Raw genomic sequence first — 23,593 nt, forward strand, 5'->3', positions numbered from 1 at the left:
TCAGACATTGAGATTAAAGACTAAGGGCTTTGGGTGACACAGGCTGGGCTTCCACTCCTGTCTCCCCACTATGCTGAGATGACCTTGACAGAGTTAGGTATTAGACTTGGCAAAGCCTTCATTTATTTAAAAAATGGAGATAATAATGTCTACCGTTCAGAGAGGTTATGAGGACTAGATGAGAAGCTTATGCAAAGGATTGGAGGTGTGCTTGGGGTGTACTAAAAACTCACTGCATGCATATACATGCAGCCGCTCAATCATGCCTGACTCTTAGCAGCCCCATGGACTGTAGCCCAGTCTCCTATAGCCAGACTCCTCTGACCATGGGGTTTCCCAGCCAAGAATACTGGAGTGAGTTGCCATTTCCTCCTCCAGGGGAGCTTCCCGACACAGGGATCAAACCCATATCTCCTGCATTGGCAGGCAGATTCTTTACCAGAGAGTCATCTGGGAAGCCAATACTCAGGAAAGCCCAGGTAACCCTATAGAGTACCTCCACTTCTCGAGATGCGGGCTCTTTCTATTTACTTCTTAGTTGATTTATCAGGCATTGCAGTTGCCTCCTCCCCTGAAGGATTTTGCCAGAGATAAATGTGAGACATGAAAACTTTTAAATTACAGTGAAGTTATACAGTGTAAGCTATGCTGTGTATGCAACCCACTTTGGGAGCACATGGGGGAAAAGACCCATCTACATGCGCAAGGAATGGAGAGAGGAAGAGGAGGATCTGGAAAGGCTTCAAGGAGACAGTGACTTTGAAGATGGGTCTGGAAGACTATGAAGGACTCGATCTTGTGGAAGAGAAAACAACCCCATGTGTTCCTAAAGATCTGTGATTACAGATTGTATGTCTACACTCATTTGCATAGATTTATGTTTTGGGGCAAGGCTTTTCATTTGTATTTTCTTCATTCTGGATGGTAAGTTGAGACAATAACCTGCATCTTCTTGAAATAAAATTTTTAATTCTTGCTGAACTTTTCCTCTATAATGTGAAGAATACCTAATTGGATTTCTTTGTGAATATTAAATACAATTTTACTTTATATGTATGTTTATAAATACATATAAACATCAAGCGGTGCCTGGAGCCAATAGCTGCTCAATAAATTTTACTTATAATTCTCATCTCTTCTACCTCTTTTGCCTTTGCCTCTACGCTGTAGAGTCAGTTGGTTATAAAAAAATTTTTTTCTACAAAGTGGATTGGATTTCATGGTCTGGAACTTGAGGGCAACTTGACTTCCAAATTACTGTATTTCCCAGAGATCCTAGCACATTCAGAGGGCTCCATGGGTGGTTGGGGATGGAAAGGAGAGAGAAGGAGCAGAGAAAGGACAGAGATGAAGAGAGCAAGGTCCACATACTACTTTATGAACCTTGTGGTTCATAAAGTTATGGTTTTACCAGCAGTCATGTATGGATGTGAGAGTTGGACCATAAAGAAAACTGTGCCCCGAAGAATTGATGCTTTTGAACTGTGGTGTTGGAGAAGATTCTTGAGAGTCCCTTGGACTGCAGGGAGATCAAACCAGTCCATCCTAAATGAAATCAGTCCTGAATATTCATTGGAAGGACTGGTGCTGAAGCTGAAGCTCCAGTACTTTGATCTCCTGATGTGAAGAACTAACTCATTGGAAAAGACGTTGATGCTGGGAAAAATTGAAGGTAGGAGGAGAAAGGGACAACAGAGGATGAGATGGTTGGATGGCATCACCGACTTGATGGACATGAGTTTGAGCAAGCTCCGGGAGTTGGTGATGGATAGGGAGACCTGGAGTGCTGCAGTCCATGGGGTCTCAAAGAGTCGGACATGACTGAGCAACCGAACTGAACTGTGCCCTGAAGAGTTATCTCCTTCTCCCCAAGGGAAAGGGCAAAATAACTTAGTGTTGTGGAATTAAGATGTTTTCTGACTGGGGATTTTTTGGGTGTGTTATCTTATTTAATCCTCACAACATGCCCAAAGTCCCAGAGGTTGAAATCCCAGTCTGATTCCAGAGTCTTCTGTTTCCATGGCATCCTGACCATCAGATACTGCTATTTCTCTAACAAGAAAACAGAACTATCAGAGAACAGATCTGATTTCCTGTCTAAGATCAGTTACTAACTGTGTGATTTCGGGTTGCTTACAGACTGTTACCTGCCGGTCCTCAGCTTCCTCTTTTGTGTAATAGCAATAATGCCTGTCATTGCTAATTCTGCAGATTTCTGTGAGGGTCTCATAGTATGAGTGTGTAAAGGAAAATAACCTTTGATAATTTTAAAGCTATAAACATGTGAAGACCTGTTAGAGACGTTCATACGAAGTGTCTATAACTGATACCAGATCCTTCACTAAGTAGGGAAGAAAGGGTGGAACAAGGAGAATGGAACAGAGTCAAATATTCAGGCACAGAGGTAAAAGGGCATAAGAACCTGCTGGGACACTTGAAGGTCTCACTCTGCTACTTCATAGCTTTTCTGTCTGAACCAAGCCCATCCAAACCTGATGTGATAATCTTTACTTTTCTGCATCCTGTCTTTGTGTTTACCCAAGATCTGGAATTCACAGACTGTTTCTCACCCCCAAACACTTGCATCCATCCCTGGGGAGAAGATCCTTACCTCTCCAAATATGTACAAAACCACCATCCCCAGCGCAGGCTGCAGGCTGGCTGAGCTCAGGGCTATTCTGGGGCAGCCAGTTTGCACGCTGATAGGGGAGGATTAATGAGACAGTCTGCTCATCCATTGCAATTAGAAACAACACTGGAACTATTCTGGGGCTATTTCTATGCAGGGAACTTGAACTGCTCATCAGCCCTCCTCACTCAGAGACCTGTGGGTAATTAGGGCTGTGTTAAATATAGGAGAATCAGCCCAGAGCAGCCCCATCTGTGCTGGCGCCTTGGGTACTGAGGATACACAGTGCCCTCAGCTAGCACTCCAAGAGCACTAAAAGAAGGATTTAGCAGCAACCTGGAGGATTTTGGTGTTGCTTAACTAAAGCTAAAAATGCCCTGGCCTTTTAGCCACACATGGGCTGTCAGAGACAATTCAGGAGTGAAAAACCCCGTCAGCCCCAGTAAAGCATCCTGACATTTATGGACCTTGAAGAGCCAAGCCCACAGGTTTGCCACCAGACCATTAAAAGGAGCAGTTCATCTTAGAACTGAGAGTGTGGAAGGAGTACTGCATAAGTCGATCAACCTTCTATCTCAACACGAACAACAGGGGTGAGCAAGGATGCATCCGTATCATTGCAACTGCCTGATGCCAGACAGCTGTGTGGACACTGGGTCATTATGAAGTGATTTTCTGTCCTTGTGAAAAGGTACTCTTAAGTCAGGAGCTAACGGCACTCTGGATTTGAAAATTCTTAGCAGCCATTAAGTAATTTTCCCATGAGATTGCCAAGGTGCTGATAAAGAACAGGTATTATTACCTCCATCTCTAAGATTTTATGGCCATCTTTATTTTCTAAAAGTTGAAGTATGGAGAGTAAAGTCGGGCCCAGCAGCAGGGCCCACAGTAGGTCCCAGAGAGAGCCACCTTGAACTCCTGTGGCCAAGTCATCAACGTGGGATGGTCTTCACTTCTGTTTTCATGCTTTGTTTTTTTTTTCTGTTTAGCATCACTGATTCCCATTACTCTTCTAGCTGCTGATCCATTCTTCCGTATCATTTAGCCTACTTTTGATTCCTTCCAGAGTATTTTTAATGTCAGATATTGTATTCTTCATCTCCATTTGGCTGTTCTTTTTATTTTCTAATTCTCTGTTAAAAACGTCTAACTTCTTGTTCTGTGCATCCATTTTACTCCCAAGATCTTTGATCATCTTTTTTAGTCACTGCCCTGAACTTATCCTCATGTATAGATTGTCTGTTTCTACTTCACTTAGCTCTTCCTCTGGGATTTTAATTTGTTTCTTTGTCGGAAACATGTTCCTTCTAAAGACTGTGCTTGCCCATGGGTGAGTGGTGCTGGGTCTTGAGTCCTCTGGTGGGATAGGCCATTAGACCTAAATCTCTTTTAAACTATATAAGAGGAATCCTTAAGCATAGTATGTACCATTTGTTGTTCCAGGACATTCCAGTTGATACTTGTCCTGAGGAGAAAACATATTTATCCCCTTATATGAAAATAGTGGTAATGAAAAAAAAACAAAAAGCTTAAGTGCACACTTCCTCTTTTGAGCTTCAGGTTTGTTCAATCATGAAATGATTCAGAAGGAAATAATTATAATTTAAACACAACTTACAAAAATTATATAATCATTTATGTTTTTAGAGAGCTCAGTAGCCTCAACTTTATCCTGGCACCAAAGACAAGCGGCTTTTAGGGAATTCTCTTCAAGATAAAAGGATAAGTTGTTACAGCTAATCCTTCCTACTACTAAGGAAAGAGGCACAGTGTCTAATAGGTTTTCTTGAATTTTACAGAAAACATATATCCTCACTGGGCATGCTAATCCAATCTCCCAAGTAACATGAAAGGTTATTAATTTAATTAGAAAGAAAGGAAGTGAAGTCACTCAGTCGTGTCCAACTCTTTGCGACCCCATGGACTGTAGCCTGCCAGGCTCCTCCATCCATGAGATTTTCCAGACAAGAATCCTGGAGTGGGTTGCTATTTCCTTTTCCAGAAGATCTTCTGACCCAGGGATCGAACCTGGGTCTCCCACACTGCAGGCAGACTCTTTACCGTCTGAGTCACCAGGAGTAAGGTTCCTGATGTGTTATGATTTACAGTAACAAATAAATATTTGGTCTTTGTTCCTGCTTTTGATATATAGAGCTCCTAAAACCCTTGGAATTTCCCACGGATGAGAGTGATACCGGTGCATTTTGTCACGCCAATGAGATAACTTTTGGAAAGCACCTAAGGATGGGGGCTAGGCACTAGGGAAACCAACCATGTAATTAAATATTTGGAACTTTCAGCCCCACCTTAGACCTCTGGAGAGGAGAAAGAGGCTGGAGATTTATTTCAATCACTAATGATTTAATCAGTTGTGCCAACATAACGAAACCTCTGTAAAAACCCAAAAGGACAGGACTTCATGAGGTTCTGGGCTAGTGAACACAAGGAGATTTGGGAAGAATGGTGTGCTCTAAGAAGGCATGAAAGCTCTGTGCCCTTTTCCTATATCTTGCCCTATATATTTCTTCTACTTGGCCATTCCTAATAAGCTGGTAATCTAGTAAGTCAAATGTTTCTCAGAGTCCTCTATGCCACTCTAGCAAATTAAATGCAGGGAGGGTGTCATTGGAACTCACAATCTTCAGATGGTCACTCAGAAACACTGGTAATAACCTGGACTTGTGATTGATGTCTGGAGTGGGAGGGTACAGTCTTATAAGACTAAATCCTTAACCTGTGGCACCTGGTGCTATCTCCAAATTGATAGTGTCAGAATCTAGTTGAATTGTAGGACACCCAACTGGTTTCCAATAAGAACTTGGTAAGGTGGGGAAAAAAAACCCACACATTAGAACTGGGTGTAGAAGCTGAGCTCCAGAATAAGAGAAGTATCTGCATTATTTCAAGACTGTTCTGAAAGCTGCTCTGATATCTATACCCATTACATCCCATGGTGCTAGAAGGGTCTTTATTAGACAGGGATAGTGTATGAAGCCATTCACCTGATAGGTGAATGATAGAGCAGCCATTTAGGATTTTGGAACAAAACTCTGACAGCTTCTTCAGGAAAATACTATTCTTTTTTTGAGTAACAGTTTGAAATTGAAAGCTTAATCATAGATCATTATTTTATAACACAACCTGGATTGTTCATGAAGAAATGTGTTACTGACCCACTAGGTCTCTAAATTGGGCAGGAATAACATTATTTGTCAAGTGGAACTGCACTATGTGAAATCAGATTCAAGTAAGTTAAATAAACAAGTGATCTATTCCTGCTGCATCACTTCCTTGAACTCACAGTTATGGCTTCATGGAATGTTCTCTGTGACCAGTGGACTGAAAGAAAAATATTTGACCTTGATTGCAGAGTTTTGTATGATATCTCGATATCATCCTAAAACGAATGGCTATGTCGCTACAGCCCCGCTCGGTGGGCGGCCAAGGCTGAGAGTGGTGAAGGAAAATGTTCCCAGTGGGCAGAACTTCCAGCAGTGCACCTGGTTGTCCATTTTGCCTGAGAGTCAGAGATATGGATCTATATTGCTTCACAAGAAGTAGCTAATGGTTTAGATGGCTTCTCAGGGACTTAGAAGAAACACGATTGACAAATTGGAGACAGAAAAGTCTGGGGAATAAGTCAATGGACAGAGCTCTCTGAATGGGCATAAGACGTACCATGTGAATGTTCAAAAAGCTCAATCTCAGCATAGAAAGATCTTAATAAGGGACAAGAAAATGTATTCAGTGAATCTCTGTCAACTCTGGTTCTCCCAGTCACACCTGTCTTTAACCAGTGGCTCATGTACAAAGTAGCCATGATGGAAGAGATGGAGGTTATGCATGGGGTCGGTAACATGAATTTCCATTCACCATGGCTACTCTGGCTACAGCCAACACTGAGCACCCAACTCACCCAAAGCAGAGACAAATACCAAGCCCTGGAAATGGAACCATTTCTAGGGTAATCAGACAGCTATATGCTGTAGTTTAATTACACTGGAACTCTCCTATCATGGAAGGAGAAGTGTTTTGTTCCCACTCTATAGAAACACACTCCTCAGATGGATTAGACTTCACTTGCAATACTTTTGCCAAAATTAGTATCTGTGGGCTTATAGAATTCTTATATCTTATTCACCATCATAGCATTCCACAATACCTTGTTTCTGATGAAGGAACTTATTTTGCAGCACAGGAAGTTGGGTGACAGGCTCACACTTGTGGAATTTACTACTCTTGCTATGTTATCCATCATTCTGAAGCAGTAAAATAGTGCTCTTGACATTTCAGTTATGGAGCTAGATGGATGGAAAACTTTTCAGGGCTAGGGTAATGTCCTGCAAGATGCAGTAAATTCTCAAACATATATGTCAACAAATATATGTTGCTGTTTCTCCCTTATCCAAGATTCACAGGCCCAGAAAGAGCTGTAAATGAAAAAAATTCCTCTCACTGTTACTCCTGATGATCTACTTGCAAAATTTGTTCTATCTACTCTGCACCTCTGTGCTCTACTGGTCCAGAAGTCTTAGTTTCCAAAGCACAGATGTACCTGCTAGGAGATCCTACAATGGCTCCATTTTACTGGAAGTTGACACCATCTGCTGACTAATTTGGGCTCCTCACGCTAAAGAAAAAAACAGGAAAGGATGGGGTTGCTGTATTTCTGGAATGACTTGTGAGTACCAAGGGGTAATTGGATTACTATAGGACTATGGAAGTAGGAAGAACTAAATCTAGATGAAGGGACCTCTTATACTCTCATGTCTTACAACAAAAGGACCCAATGCAGGTAAGACTGCCAAAGGTTCAGATACATAAAAAATAAAGATTTAGGTTATCCCAACAGCCAAGAAACTGTGAGCAGGTGAGATGCTTGTTGACGACAAAGGTAAATGGAATGGGTAGTAAAAGAAGGAAGTTATAATGATCACCTATGACTACATGATCACTTGTAGAAATTAGGACAGTAAGAGTTATAAACATTTCTTACTTTGGTATAAATATATTTGGTTTATATTAACCAATTCTTTTTTTCTCCTATAGCTATTGTACCATCTAATATTAAATGTGGTTATTTTTTGTATTAGTCTCCTTGGGCTGTCATAACAAAGTTCCCAAAACTGAGTAACTAAAAGCAATAGAAATGTATTACCTTATAGTCTGGAGGCTTGAAGTCCAAAATCAAGGTGTTAGCAGGGTTGGTTCTTTTGGAGACTCTGAGAATATGTTTCATGTCTCTCTCCTAGCTTCTGGTGATATCCAGTAATTTTTGGTGCTCCTTAACTCTTAGATGAATCACTCCAGTCTCCACCTCCCAAGTTATATGACATTGGTTCCTCTGTGTGTGTCCAAATCACCCTTTTATAAGAGGGATTGGTGCAATTATACCAGTAATTGTATTAGCTCCCATCCTAATCCAACGTGACCTTTTAAAACCTTGATTACATCTGCAACTATGCTATTTTCAAATAGGGTCACATTTACAAGGTCTGAAATTAAAACTTCAAAAACATATTTTGGGCAAACACAATTCAATCTACAATATCCTTATATCTCAGCATTTAAATTACATGATTTCAAAGAGAGAGCAGATCTCAAGTACAAGAGAAATGATTGCCCTCAAAGGAATAAAGTAACACATGAGACTATGCACTCTCATTTTGAGAGAGGATTAGTATCTCTTCAACTGTGGAAGTGATAGCTGCATCTTCTTAGGTGGATACATCACTTTCTCATGTCTTTGTTTGGAAGTTACATATATATGGTTAAGAGAAGTGTAAATGGATAGCAAGTTGGCAAAGGATAGACTCTGGCAGTTTTGTGCGAGGTCAACTTAGCTGAATCTGAAATTGCGTTTCCCAGAATTCCTTTCTCTATTTCACACTGGGATAAGGTTCACCTTAAAAGAAATCTGCATGAGATTGTAACACAGAAGTGAAGCAGCAGCCATTATACTATGAAGAGGACACCAATGACCATTGCAATCAATGCACATTTTCACCGACCTGGAAACTCACCTTGGCTTAGGGCCGTAACTGTGACTGCAGCTCTTAAAGCTATTTCCAGATCTCCTCCTTTGCTTCATAAGTCCTGCACGAGGCACATGGTCAGCAACATGGGAAAGGATACTTCTGGGTACTGGATACTTCTAAGTCACCCACATCATGGAAGTTGGTAAAAGGTAAATGTGGGCACTAGCTTTTTCCACATAATTACAGTTCTTCCTTGTTCTCCTTTACTTTATGGCCACCTTTTCTCCCTGTTAGCTCTGTTGATCCACAGAGACATGTATCATCATCATCAAGCATGGAGGCAATACACTCCCACTGACTTCTTCACTATAGTACACAGTTGTCTAACCCTGTGTATCTTCCACCAAACACTGGCAAAGTTTGTCACAAAGGAGGAAATCAGGAACAATGGGAAGCACTGGCATTCATAGTCTACAATCTCCATAAAGTCAGAAAATCTTCTACAGATAGGTTTTGGACAGCTATTTCTAAATACCTTCTTATTGCCTTTCTGGATCCTTACTCGTCATTTTTGATGCTCTCTTCCACATATCCATATATTATGACTGTCTCCAATGAGAGCTTAAAAACAAATATCAATCCATATCTCTGGAGATTGGATGTTACGATGCTTGGGGAATAAAATATAATGTGTTGTGGCTTATTTATAAGAGCCTACTCACAGTCAGGGTGACACCCATATTTCTTGATTTCTATTCAGTTTTACTTGCCAAATTTCTTACCTTCCAGAAGATCTAGTTAGAGCAATTTACAAGCATTCTATCTTATTCAACTTCTGAAGTGTGATTTAGTTTTCCTAGTTCTTTTTGTTTGTTTTACTATAAACTCCCATTTTCTCCTGTTCCCCGTATGTTATCAACTTTCAGAGGGTTGTCTTTTCTCATTTACTATCAACATGTGGTTTGGGAGACATGTGCATTTCCTCTTTCATATCTTCCCTTGTACACGTCCTCCTTTTGTCAGCTTCTCTGCGACATGTCCTGCCTTACATGTCCTTTTCCAAAAGCTGCTAGCACGAGCTCCTCCATGAAATGTGAACTCTACATCTGGGTTAATATTCCTTGATTAAAAACATATTAACTGTGGGTGAGGGGAAGTGCTTATAGAGGAGCTGAAGCTACTATTCTATTTAATGTAAAGTAACAATGCCTGTTTTTTTCTTTTATTTGATTAGATATGTTACAGATTCATTCTATCGTTAAATTAATCCAGCATGAAACAATTCTTGCTGGACTCAGAGAATAATATGTGCATCAGCTATTCAGAGACCCTGCTTCTCAGGAAGACAACAGTGAATTCCCAGTTCAGTCCCAAAGCTCTGAGACAAGTGAGGCTCAGAACCTGTAACAGAGCAGAACCCTATGGGACCTTCTCAGGGCAAACTCCTCCCTCATATCCTTGGCTTAGATCCTTTTTGAAGTGCCTAGATGACAGTATTGATGCACATTTCCTGAATTGTTTCACAGATGCTAAAACCACCATCAAAGAGAAGAAATTAACTACTTGATGGCCATGAGCACACAGCCCCCAGACCTACTGGCACCTAAGCAATGATAATGTTAAGCTCTGTAACACTGCACTGTTACCTCACCATCAACCGATCAGAGAATTGCACAAGCTGATCACATACCTCGGGACTCCAGTTCCTTACCTTGTCCTTAAAAATGCTTTGCTGAAACCCATCTAGGAGTTTGGATGTTTTAAGTACCAGCTGCCCTAACTCCTTGCTTGACACCTTGCAATAAACACTGCAATTTCCTTCACCACAACCTGGTGTCAACAGACTGCCTTTACCATTTGAGGGTGAGCAAACCAAAGTCTGACTAAGTAACAAAACCTGGGGAATCTGGTTTCTAGTGCAATGGCTTGGTTAATCCATGTAAATTTCACTAAGTGGTTAACATTCCTCATGAAGAAACAGAGGCTAAGTGATTCAAAACAGATTAGTAGAAAAAAGATGAGTTTCTCAGAATTCTTGGTATGCTCATTGGCAGAATTCCTATCTGCCCCAGGACAATCTTGCTCTCAAAACCATAAAGTTATAAAGTTCAAAAATTATAAATTATTTCCACATAGCTCAAGAAACTATAGCGATACTTATTTTGTTAAAAAGAAAAAAAAGGAATAAAACTCACACTATCAGAACTTTAATATTTGGACTTAGAATAAAGAAAAATAAACATATAGTAAATCATTATATATTTTAAATCCCTAATTACACATCAATCCCACTCCTTAAAAATGTTCTAGCACCAAGAAAATTGTTAGACTGAAGAGTAGAAAGCACCATAAGAGAAATTTGCTTTTCACCTTCTTAACGCTTTGTAATAAACCAAACTAAGTCAAGACAACCTTCAGTTAATTCTTGTTAAATTCAGTCTCTACTTTTCTAATCAAACAAAAAGTTAAATCACTTCTAGTAGAAAAGCTATTTTTAAAATGTCAAAAATATTTCATTATAACACTGGTCAGAAAATGTTCACAAGGATATTATGTCCAAATGTACTCATATAGAATTGGAAATTTCAAAATCATTCTACTTTTTTACTCACCTTGGGCAAATTTTAATTTGCTGTGAATCCTCCCTATGGCCAATTCCCTGGATGCTTCTATTTTTAATAAAACATAGAAAACATTTGATTTGTGTTCTTCCCCTACCCCCTCCCTACTCCTCTGTGGACTGGGAACCCATGGAATACCAACTATCTATTAACCAAGTGTGTTGGGGAAGCTGTACTTATGAAGTTGAATTCAGTTTGCTGGCAGAAAAGTAGGAGACAGCAGTGTGTTGCAGTAGGTACCAGGTCTTACCATGGTTCAGATGGTAAATAATCTGCCTGCAATGCTTCATGATTAATGTTCCCAAAGATGCCAAGTGGGTAAATGACAATGGAAGGGGGATATCAAGACCCCTACAATATCAATATTGTAGGGGTCACAGATATTGATCAAAGAGCCACTGGGGAGATCAGAGAATTCTAACCAATCAATCTGGCAGTGAGCTGGTCACCAAGGCCCCACACCAAGGTGTGGTGTAAAACCTCACACCTTTTTCAAGGAGATGACCTGAGGTTTCCCCTTTGTAAGAGGAATTACACTGGCAGAAGTGGATGGCAGGACTGTGACCAGAGAAGGGACCATGACCCGGCAGACTAGAGCTTTTTCACTTGCTTGCTAATTCTCTCTGCTTCACACTGAGGTCAGAGAATATTTCCTCTCCCTCATCTCTCTATCCCTGTATCAAAAATTTGTGTTTACTTTCAGTTATGTTACATGGACACCTTACAAGAGGTAAGAGATACTTGAACCTGAATTGAGGAAAAGAAGAGGAAAAAGACACATTTCCAAATGATTTTCATTTATATAATGAAAATAAAATTTTTACACAATCAACAGAAACACACCAAGTTTTTTTGCGAAAAATATTTTTAAATAAATTTTTGTCTTTTTTTTTACATTCTGATATACATATGTAACAAGGTTTATGGCACTATAACCAGAATCAAATCAAAGGAAAAAAAAAAAAGGAAAAAGGTGGGAAAGAAAGTAACTGGTTTTGTTTAATTCCTTTCTATCTCCAAGCTGGCAACTTTTCACTATTTGTCTATTTTTAAGCTGCCAACTCTAACTCATTTGCACACTCAGAACACCATATTATTGCACGAGAAGCCAGTGAAGGCATATGGTATAATGGTCAGTTCCTTGCTATTTGAAAAAAAAATCTCTTAAACACAGAGAGGGAAGAAAAGTAATCCAGAATATGAAACACACAAAATCAACAGTATCCTTTGTCTCTTTAAAGAATGTGAAGGGTTCTTAGACCACTTAAGCTGCCCTGGTCTTCTCTTTGCACCAGTGAGCACAGCAGGGCTTGGTTTGGTTGGGTTTTTGTTTTCTGTAAGGACAGGTCAGGCAGATCCTAGGTCTTCATGATTCAATGTCTTTTCTACTTACTTTGGGTTCTTTTTAATTGGTTTAAAGTGTAATATCTTCGGTCTATGAACCTGCACAGACTAGTTAATCGTAAACTCTACAAATAGCTTAAAAGGAAAAGGGGAAGAAACAGGTTTTATGATATTTTTATTGTTGGCTTAAAAAAATTACTTCTTTAGACTCCCTGCTTTGTCAGTTGGTGGGAAGTAAATCTCAACGGCATCAAAAGTTAAATTCTTCTCACACTGGTTAAAAATAAAGTTTTTAAACAAGTTTGCTTCCATTCACAAACTTTACCCCCATCTAAAAAAAAAGAAAAAGAAAGAAAGAAAAGAATCCATACTCCTTCCTCTTCATCTCCTAATGGAGAACAGTCATCCTTTCCAGCCAGACTATGGTCACACAACTGTCTCCACACCCATCAGCTTTGGTGTAAGGATTCGCGGTGTCACACCGTTGTTCAGGTCTTCCTCAAACTCCAGCAACTGCCCCATGAAGTTAAGGTTTGGGGAAATAATTGGTCGTTTGCCTTTGACAAATTTATAAGCATCAGTCATGGTCATCCGCGTGTGCTTCATCAAGTAAGCGATGACGATGGTGGCAGAGCGGGACACCCCCGCCTGACAGTGGATGAGCAGCCCCTTCCCACACTGGTGAGCTTCCTCTGGAACGAGGGAGAAAAGCAAGAGGTGCCGGGGAGGAGACAGAGAGATGGAGGGAGAGAGGTTAGCGTTTATCTAGACTTGATGATGCCATATTTTGTAGAGAAAGACGACATTAAAATGGTTTGGAAACTAAGTATAATTTCCTATTTGTGTCTGTTTATGTCACAACCTCCAGAACTGGCTAAAAGCCACATTAGCTTGAATAAGAAGCTACATTTCTACATTTAGACAGAAGACTAGGTGAAAGTCATTCACCGTAATAGTGAACTTCACAGGTGATGGTGGTCAACTGAGGAAGGAGCCATGACATCATCAGCCTAAATGTTAAACAAGTCACTAGTTAAGTAGACCCTTCTGATTAAGGATGCTAATTCCCATTGTCACACTGTGTCACTTACCGAAACTAGTGTTATTAACAATGTCCCTCCCACCTGTGATAGAGAAAAAGCACTTCTTTTTTTATATTGTAGAACTGCTCTGTACAGGAACTAGTATTAAATACATAAAGAGTTTCAGTCTTAGGAAATGCTGAAGGAGGCTAAAGGAACAAAACTAGAAAGTTACTGTATTCAGCATCTCACCAAAAAGCCCTACTGTTGCAAAACTAAAGACTTGCAGTACTCAGGCACAGGGTGTGACCTCCATCTGAACTGTCCAATCCCCTCATATCCGTGCATGTTGTTCTAACATGGTAATGACATGGAAGACGGAGGAATTCCAGTGATGGCTCAGAATCCAGGGCAATTGAAAAAGATAATACTTTAAAGGTTTTCAGATATATTAAAAACCCAGGAGAACAGCTTGTGGGCACTGTCTGAATGAATTCTTAGTGACACTTCTAAACAATTGGCTTGGCCAAAAAGTTCGTTTGGCTTCTTGGAGCGAACGAAGACCCAAGCGAACTTTTTGGCCAACCCAATAAAAGTCATCCCAAAGAGAATATTCCTGAAAAATACACCAATTAGAAGACTAGGAAAGGAGTATGTAAAGGAGAGTCACATTTTAACATAAACTACTTCTACTGGTTACTCACTCATAGCTCGATAAAACAAACATCATGCAAATTTTCATCTTAAAAATTCAGAGATTTGACTTACTTCTCATAGATAACAGTATTTTACAAAAGCATCTCCTGTTTTCAATTTCTTCTTTTTAGCACACACTATTTAATGGCCTCCACCCTAAGAGTGGGAAGCATGGGGATAAAGAAGATGAGCCACAAAGGGCTAGGTCTGGTCATGGTTCCACCTTGCAGAGGAACTTGCATGAATCCTGTAACTTCTCAGAAGCTCAATCCTCCTATCTGAATAATGGGAGTAATACTAACCAGGTACAGGGAAATACAGGAATAATATCAGCCGACATAGCAATAACCAACTGTCATAGTTAAATCCTAAACCTAGACTCTGCTTAGTTTACATCAGCCTCTCTGTGAATGCTATTATGTTTCTAAAACGGGGTGTGTTTTTCTTAAAGCAAGACTGTAAGATTTCAATTTACCCAATGATATAACAATGAAAATTTAAAAATTGTGCCTGTTCAGGGTGTGATGTGGAACTGTTTCCAGGCTTTAATGCTATTTATTTTTTTTGTTTGTTTTGTTTTCTTTCTAAAAAACCAGGTGAGCCTGAATAATTTATAAGGAATGTGGGTGCTTTGATCGAAATCCTCTTAGACCCTAAGCACATCTGATGCTACTCATTAAATAGAAAACAATTTCCTAACTTCCCTCAACTGGAACTAAGACAAAAAATTGCACTCATGACATCATATGTCAACCAGGAAGTTCCTCATCTACTTGGATGCAAATTTTTCTCCCTTGGGACTCAAAGTTTGATTCAGATATCATTAATAAAGAATTCAAGGTATCTTTGCATCCACAAGCATTATGCATTAGAACTATTGTAACATTTGACTTACAGAAAAATCCAAACAAATTTTTTGGCCAACCCAATAATAGGGCCTTGTAAACACTGCCCGAGCGTCTAGCCCCAGTGTCTGGCCTTGGAGTCAAGAGCATTAGGCTCTGGTCCCTTCTCTGATACTAAAGTTCCTACAGTCTAGGAGAAGTCACTTTACTTTTCTGAGTTTAGTGATCGCTTGGAGTTTCCTTCCAGATTGAACATTTCATAGCCCTGCAAAACCAGGCAAGATTAGCAAGAAAATGCCTGGGCCAAGTGACCAGAGCTGCCAACTCTACAGCAAATCTACCTCCTTCAATGGCTAATAAATCCAAGTTGTTTTTTTTTTTTTTTTTTCTGACAAAGGAGCACTGAACATGAGTGCATTCTTCCTGAGACAGAGGCCAGTAACAACCTACTACAATATTTAGGAAAAGGACTGGGTCACTCTTTTGTATAAGAAAGACTGGAGTCACTTGAGAAAAAAAAATTGTTGAGTACCAGGTCCTCTCCAAATGATCATTTAAGCTTTGCAACAGTTTGAGGCTTAGAAGCAGCAAAAGTTAAAGTTGAGGATTAGGGTTAGGTTGGTCATTGCTTCCTTCTGGAGATTAAAGCCTGCTGCTACTAGAATTTTCTCTCCTTGGGAACTACATGGGCTATACTATTTGATTTTTTCTACTTCAATGAGCCTGGGTGAACTAAAGAAATCTAGCATCATCTCATGAGCACTCAACTTCACACCCTTTGGCTACATAACCTTTAAGAATGGAGAGACAAAGCAAACTGAAGGGGAATACTGCTCCCCACCCCCCCCACCCCACCGCCTTTGCATTGATGTGATACATAAAGATGTTCACTATAGCACTATGTTTCTGAAAAATATCCTTCAGAAACGCTCCTCCAGCAAATGCTACCTTGATCTCAAGCAGTGGCAATTGACTCAAGGTAAGGGAGACATGGATGAGCTTAGAAACCCGTGTTATATTTACAATACAGCCAGCACTCAGTACCTGCAGGGGATTGGTTCCTGGATCCCTCTACTCCCATGGAGAAAATCCATGGATGTTCAAGTCCCTTTATATAAAATGGCACAGTACAATCAGCCCTCCAACCCAGAAATTCCATCAGTGGCTGGCTGAATCTGCAGAGGTGGAACCTGTGGATACAGAGCTCTGCTGCGCTTAGTCGCCCAGTCGTGAACAACTCTGCGACTCCATGGATTGCAGCCTGCCAGGCTCCTCGGCCCATGGGGATTTTCCAGGCAAGACTGGAGTAGGTTGCCATGCCCTCCTCCAGGGGATCTTCCCAACCCAGGTCTCCCGCATTGCAGATGGATCCTTTACTGTCTGAGACACAGGAAAGCTCACCAGAGGGCAGGCTATATTTTACTCCCTACAAGATGCCAAGGAATCTCAGGAGACCATGTACCCCTGCACCTGTTTTGACCACCAACTCCTTTCTACCAATTCTTTTGAGATGATGTCATAGAACATCTCGATGCTAACCCCTGCCACTTTTTCACTAACTGGAGAGATGAGGAGGTCTCACTGAATGGATTCCCAACCCAGTTGAATGACTGTATTTTGATAACCATGGCTCCAAAACACTTGCTGGGTTATGACGTAGGAGAACACTCTGCACCAGGTGGTGGAGCCCAAAAACACTTTCGCGGAGCTTTTCTGCAGCTCAGGCAGAAATCTTGGACCTGCTATCAAAGCAAAAAGCTGGAGGGAAGAGGAAGGCGGAAGATGAGAGTTCCCCGTGGGAGATAGTTACCGATGAACTCAAAAGCCTCTTCAAAGTACTGCCGCAGGTTCTGCTTGTTGCTGTCGGTGGCCGGCAGCCGCTTGTAGTTGAACAGGCCTTTCTCGTAGTGGTAGAGGGGCAGGTGGGTGGTGACGTTGATGACGTAGCCGATGTTCAGCCGCTGCATCGTGTCCAGGTCCTGAGCGTCCTGCTCGTTGCCAAGGAACAGGAAGGGCAAGATGGGCGTCAGCTCCGCGTTCTCGATGTCGGGGGTGCTGGGGATGGACTGAGGTAGCATGCTCGAGGCCGCAGACGCGCCGCCCCCCACCTCCCGGCACTCTTGGAGCTGGAGGGAGTTGTCACAGAGGTTTTCATGGTTCTGCTTAAAACTGCTAAGTCCACCTGGAACACAAACACAGGAAGTGAGAATGACTCCCCCCTCGAACTTCAGAGCTGGCGGAAGAAGGAATGTGTGTAGTTGCTTATTGTATTTTTTTAGAAAGAAAATCAAAACACAAATGAAAGTCCATTGGGAGACCCAGGGCAAATTTCGGAGGCTGCATGCAGTAGTTTGGGTTTATGCCTTTTATCCAAACTGGGGCATGTTCCCCTGGAAGGAGTTCCACGAAGCATCAGGCAATTTCATTAGCTGCACATTTGATCTGCCCCTAAGAGTCATATGCTCAGTGGCCTATATACAGCCTTGCACTTTAGGAGCCCAGGAAGGCACAGATGACTTCCTCGGGTGTAGAATTTCTGCCAGTAACTAACTGGGCAGTGGAGGTGTGTGACTTGCACCCTTTGTAAGCTCACCTCACCCAGAAGGCCAAGTTTGCTCCCAAACAAGAGAGTGGTTACAAGCAAGGACCTTAGAAGAACCCAGATTATCTTGGTTATAATCCCAGTTCCACCACTTCCTGGGTCTGTGATCTGGATAAATTAATTTCTCTCTTGGCCTCAAATTCCCCATCTGTAAAATGAGGGTAATGACATATACCTCTTAGTGTGATTAGGAATCTGGTGTACAGGGATCCGGAGAAGGCAATAGCACCCCACTCTAGTACTCTTGCCCGGAAAATCCCATGGACAGAGGAGCCTGGTAGGCTGCAGTCCATGAGGTCGCTAAGAGTGGATACGACTGAGTGACTTCACTTTCACGCATTGGAGAAGGAAATGGCAACCCACTCCAGTGTTCTTGCCTGGAGAATCCTAGGGACAGGGGAGCCTGGTGGGCTGCCGTCTATGGGGTTGCACAGGGTTAGACACGACTGAAGCTGCAGCAGCAGCATACAGAGATCCATACAAAGTATGCAGACCTCCCCCTCAGCAAATGCAGTATTATTTATGGGAATATATATCTTAAGGAAATCTTCTGCCCAAAGATATCCAGCTAGATGCATAAAGATGTTCACTACAGCAGTATCTGTTTTCTAGAAAGGCCAAGTAAAAAACAAAAACATTTTTGAAAAGAGAAAAGTTGTCAGTCACCCAGGTACAATATTATGTAGCCATTCAAAGTTGTGAAAGGCATATGAAAATAAAGACTATGTTTCTATTTAATATTAAATGAAAAAAGTTGATTCAAAAATGTTCACCATCCACATGATCAAAAGCTAAAGAGCCAAGCAAAAAAGAGCACTCATTTAAATTGGGAAATGTATGGATTATAGTCTGTTGTTTAAACTTTTTCTTTAATATTTGGTAGATGTGTTTGTGGGTAAGCCCAAAGGATTATTATGAAGGTCAAGTTACACAATGTGCATGTAAGGGCTATGAAATCAGAGTTGACAGTATTAGCTACTCAGAGCACTCTAATTCTTATCAATCAGATACACTCTGGCCTTCCCTTTGAACAGAAGCTGGAGATCTCCTAGAAGCTGAAAGTCATCAGAACACAACATTTACCACTCCCCCTGTCCTCCAGACAGATGCCTTACTTCTCTCTTGATAGTTTGAGGAGATAAGAGAGGAAACGTAAGTGTGAACAGGATATGGTTGTGTTAAAATAAATACAGGAAGTCAAACTGTTCACCAGTTTCTGAATCTATGTCCTGCTCCATTTCAAGTCTCATCTCTGCCAACCGCATCAGGAAGCTCCAGGCTGTAACCCAGACCAAGACTCAGTGCTGTTCACAGCCAACTGCACACAAGTTATGAAAACCCGGGAAATCATTATTTTCATTAAGATGCAGCCATGACTCAAAGGTGATTTGAAAGGAGTAGTATCATGACCATCTGTGTCTAAACATATTTGAAAGGAAAAACAAGAGTTACAGATTCATTTTAATTAATTTCTAGAATTAAATTCTGCCTTTACATCTTATTAGTTTATTCTGCTATGAAATAATGATTAAAGTAAAAAGTTTGTCTGGATCCAAAGGGATCATTTTTCAAGCAGATGGAAGAAATGGAGATTACCAGAAAAAACTTCATTAGTGAACATACCTAAACAAGAATTTGAAACTACCCACCATCACCAACACAAGTTCCATGAAAGAGGCTGAAGAGTTATTTAGAAGTCTGCTCAGCTCTCGCTCCATAAAATCCTAGCAAACAGTTCCACACCAGTTCTGTGATGGGAACCTAGTTCACTTTTTTTTTTCCTTAAGAAAAAGACAGTTGTTACACTTTTCCATATAAGATGAGAGGACAGAACAACAAAACAAACTCAAAAGAAGCCTTTTGGGGTAGGTGGAGGAGGGGGGGAGGCTTCTCTGTGTTCTTATTTCGGGTACTCAAGCTGTAATTTGTCTTAAAAGCAGCTAGTTTGAAAAAAACAAAAACTGCAGGCCAGAAAACCACACACACAGAAAAAAAGCAGCATAGAGCTTTTTAAAATTCTGTCTTTACACCTCCTTCCCCAATGACATCAGCTGGAGACTCCCCACCTGCCCAGTTGCCATAGCAGTTACACAAAGACATACAATGACATCAGTTGGCATGATATCAGCTCTTTGAGTGCAAACAATACAAGAAGAACTACTTTGTTTAAGGCCTTTGGTGCAACTGTGTTCTGGGGAGCCAATGACGTAATGCTAACAGGTGGCATGAGCCTTCCATTTGCCTAATGGGGGGAGAAAACGCATAGGGGAGGGGAAGAGAGGGAATTGGAGACAGACAGACACAAAATGCTCCAGATCCCAGGGGGTGCTCACGTGCGAAATTATGTATATGTTTAAGCCATGTGGGAACTCTGTTCATTGAATCTTTGGAGGCAGAGTGGATAGAAAAGGAAATATTCTAATTCACACATATTAACTAGACAAGGAAACGCTCATTGAGGGATATGAACAAACAGTCTGTTCAACTGCCAGTCTGCTGACCAGTGTCGGCATCAGTTCTCCCTAAGGGTCATGCACATCAAGATACTGCAGTTAAAGAACTCTGAGGATGGTGCTTACAGCAAAATGAACCAGCAGAATCTCATAGTAGTGGCTTTGAGAGAGATGTCTGTAGGGAGGACTGTTTTCTTCCCTTAGAGGTTTGGAAGTGAAGGGAAGGAGGAGGGTTCATGTGGTTCTCTCTTCCAACGACTTTCCCTCCTCCCTACCTTACCACATCCCATAGAAGCCGAACAGACTGGTCACTTCATGAGGAGTTTTGATTATCTTGTATTTGTTAGGACAACATAGGAACATTACAAGACGACAACTAACAACTGAAGTAGAGGCAATGTAGCATGGTGGTTAAGAGAAGGGTAAGAGGCAGTCAGATACAGATTGCAACTGTGATTCTGTCTCATGAGAGTTGTAAGACCTGGTACAAATCTATTTTCCTCATTAAGCCTCAGTTTACTGATCTGTGAAGTGGACATAATATCACCTACCCAAAGAATCGTGGTATAGGATACCTATGTAAACATATGATCGGGCATTTGATAAATAATATTTCATTACTACAGTGTCATCATTGCTGCTGCCCTCGCCTTCAGCAGATCTGCTGACTCTGAAGTTTGTGAGAACCCTCAACGCAGTGCAGTGATTCTGAGGCCAGACTGCTCAGCCTGAATCCCAGCACTGCCAAACACTGGCAGTGAGACCTTGTACGAGGTCCTTACCTCTCTTCTCCGTTTCCCCACAGATGAAACAGGGTCACCTACCTTATCGACAGTCTTGAGAATTAAACTGATTTATAAGAATAAAGTATTTTGAAACAATATATAGCACATATTAAGCACTTTTTTCATTACTTTGGGAAACTACCATTTTAAAGACCTAAAAAAAAATTCTAAGACAAATACCATGTGATATCACTTATACGTGGAATATAAAATATGACAGAAATGAATCTATCTATGAAACAGAATCATGGATAAAGAACACACTGGTGGTTGCCAAAGGGGAGGAATTTGGGGGAGGGGTGGAGTGTGAGGTTGGGGTTAGCAGATGTAAACTTTTATATATAGAATGAATAAACAACAAAGTCCTACTGTATAGCACAGAGGACTATATTCAATACCCTATGATAAACCACAGTGGAAAAGGAAATTTTAAAAAAGAATGTGTATATAGCTGTAACTGAATCACTTTGCTATACACCAGGAATTAATACAACATTGTAAATCAACTATACTTTCATAAAAAAAACTAGATATCTCAAAAAAATTTCTAAAGAAGCCAGAAAAGGAGGAAAAATAAAGTACAAACTGAATTAATAAAAGAGCTTCAAGATATGAGGTTATAACCCAGAAAAAAATTCTGCTTAATATAAAGATTCTAAATGATAGATAAGCTAATGTTTGAGAGCTTTTATTTTAAAAGTTTATCGAAGAAGAACTAGAAACCAAGGTATCTGAGCAATTTTATAGTTTAAATAATATACTTTTATTATAAAGAAAGCAACAGCATCCTGTCTTTCCTAAACAAAGCATTTGATTTCATTTTCTTTGTCCTAGCTTTCCCAAGAAAAGTCTGCATGTCTTTGGATTCCTGGTTTTGCCAGAGGAGAATTGAGTGTTTTCAATCAAATCCCTCTTCTCCCCTCCCTTCGCTTCTCTCCCCTGTGCCCCCAAGTCCCACAGGCTGAGTGATCTCTCCAGACACAAAATTCCTCGCAGTTATCAGTGCAAATATTTCCCAGGCATGAGCAACAGTCCTGGGGGCAGACATTTCAAACCTTATCTCAAAACCAGGTTCTCTGCCAAAATGAGTATGGTCAGCATGTGGATTCTGAATGGCAACAACAAAGAAAACACAGTACCCCCACAAAATATGTAAAAATGCAACTGGTGAGTTTCCTCCAACAGGTCAGTGCAGTGAGAGTACTGCTGAAGCAATGGATTCTAGCTGAAGTGGGAAACCTCTCTTTATAGATGCATTTCAGCTCCTGTAGCTGTTTTGGCTATCCCAGCTCTAGAAACACAAGAGCCCTCTGTAATGTGATTCAGAAGCAGTGCTCTGGGTGGCAAATTAAAGAAACTACATCCAAATACAGAATCTATAAGCAAAACATTTCCATCTTCCAAAGATGGCCAGCACTTTAGCACCCCAGCTTTTTGGCTGTACGCTAAGTTGAAAAGAGAGTATTTTCCAGAAATCTAATGAAAATGCTCACTGAAGGTCAGCAAATGGTATGAATATCCAAACAAAAGTGGAAAGGAATGCAAGATGGACTTTTCTACAAGCCTGCTGTGAGCATATTCATTGTTACTTTTTGTTGTCTAGATTTTCTTACTGGGTAATTAGTTTTTTAAAGTAAAGTGGTGCTTGATGATAGTGGTTAAGAACATAGACTCTGGAGCCCGATTGCTTGGGCTGAGAATCGTGGTTTCCCTCCTAACTAGCTGTGTTGCCTTGGTGAGTTATTTAACACTTTTGCATTTCAACTTCCACACCCATCATGTGGAGCTAACAGTAGTGTTTAGGTCATAGAGCCCTTAATATGGATAAGATGCTACATGAGTTATTACCACCATAAATGAGAAAGCAACTGTTAGAAAATGGGTCCTTATGGATACTATTTTGTGGGTTCTCTGTGGAAACTGGAGTCCATCTGAGCAGACTCTCAAGATCCTATTCTCACAAAGCCTGAATAAATTGGAGCTGACGTCAGGCTTCCAGAGTTGAAAGTCTCAAAGACAGAAGATGGGGTGGGTGGGAGGGGGATTCTTTCATACTTTTCAGGGAAGAAAATCACCCACCTTAACAGGAGAGAGGAATATTAGAATATTATAGGATATTAGGCATATAATCTAGATCCACAAAGATTACTTCTACCTCTTATTCTTTAAGAAATTGTCTTCATAAGTCATAGATGCAAGAGGGGATTTTATAGTAGGAATGGTTTCGAGTTCAATACCAGGAGGTATCACCTAAACTGTTTTATGATCAGTTGTGTCCCCAGGGAATGCCTATCCTTTCCTAAGCGAGGTGGCATTACAGAGGGAGAATGAGTCAAAAGTACTGTGTCACCAGGTGTAAGGTAAGAACAAAAGGGATAAAGAAACGAGTTTGTTACTGGGGGAAGAGAGAGAAACTTAGAAGGCCGAGACCAACAGTGTTGCTGGTGGAGACTGTGAGTCAGAGAAGAGTATCCCTATGATCCTTAAAATGATGTCATTTCATTGCTTACATGTGAACTGTCCAATGTGTGAAAAAACACAAGCAACAAGTTACCATAAAGGTTAAAACTCTTTAAGAAAAATTAGGATCTTGAATTCAAAGGAGCACATTTTGATTA

General features: G+C 40.8%; 1 protein-coding gene across 1 annotated transcript in view; it reads right to left on the reverse strand.

Moving 5' to 3' along the window:
- Positions 1-12,730: 12,730 nt before the first annotated feature.
- The window catches only part of DUSP10 (dual specificity phosphatase 10), a 39,404-nt gene continuing 28,541 nt past the window's right edge, over positions 12,731-23,593 (reverse strand). Inside the window, exons 3-4 of the mRNA XM_065938367.1 lie at positions 16,946-17,317; positions 12,731-13,264 (exon numbers count right to left, since the gene is read on the reverse strand). Of these exons, the coding sequence (XP_065794439.1) occupies positions 12,999-13,264; positions 16,946-17,317 (638 nt within the window). The 3' untranslated portion in view covers positions 12,731-12,998. The remainder of the gene's footprint in view (positions 13,265-16,945; positions 17,318-23,593) is intronic.

The sequence above is a fragment of the Muntiacus reevesi genome, chromosome 5 (assembly GCF_963930625.1).
Source record: "Muntiacus reevesi chromosome 5, mMunRee1.1, whole genome shotgun sequence".
NCBI classification, from domain to species: domain Eukaryota; kingdom Metazoa; phylum Chordata; class Mammalia; order Artiodactyla; family Cervidae; genus Muntiacus; species Muntiacus reevesi.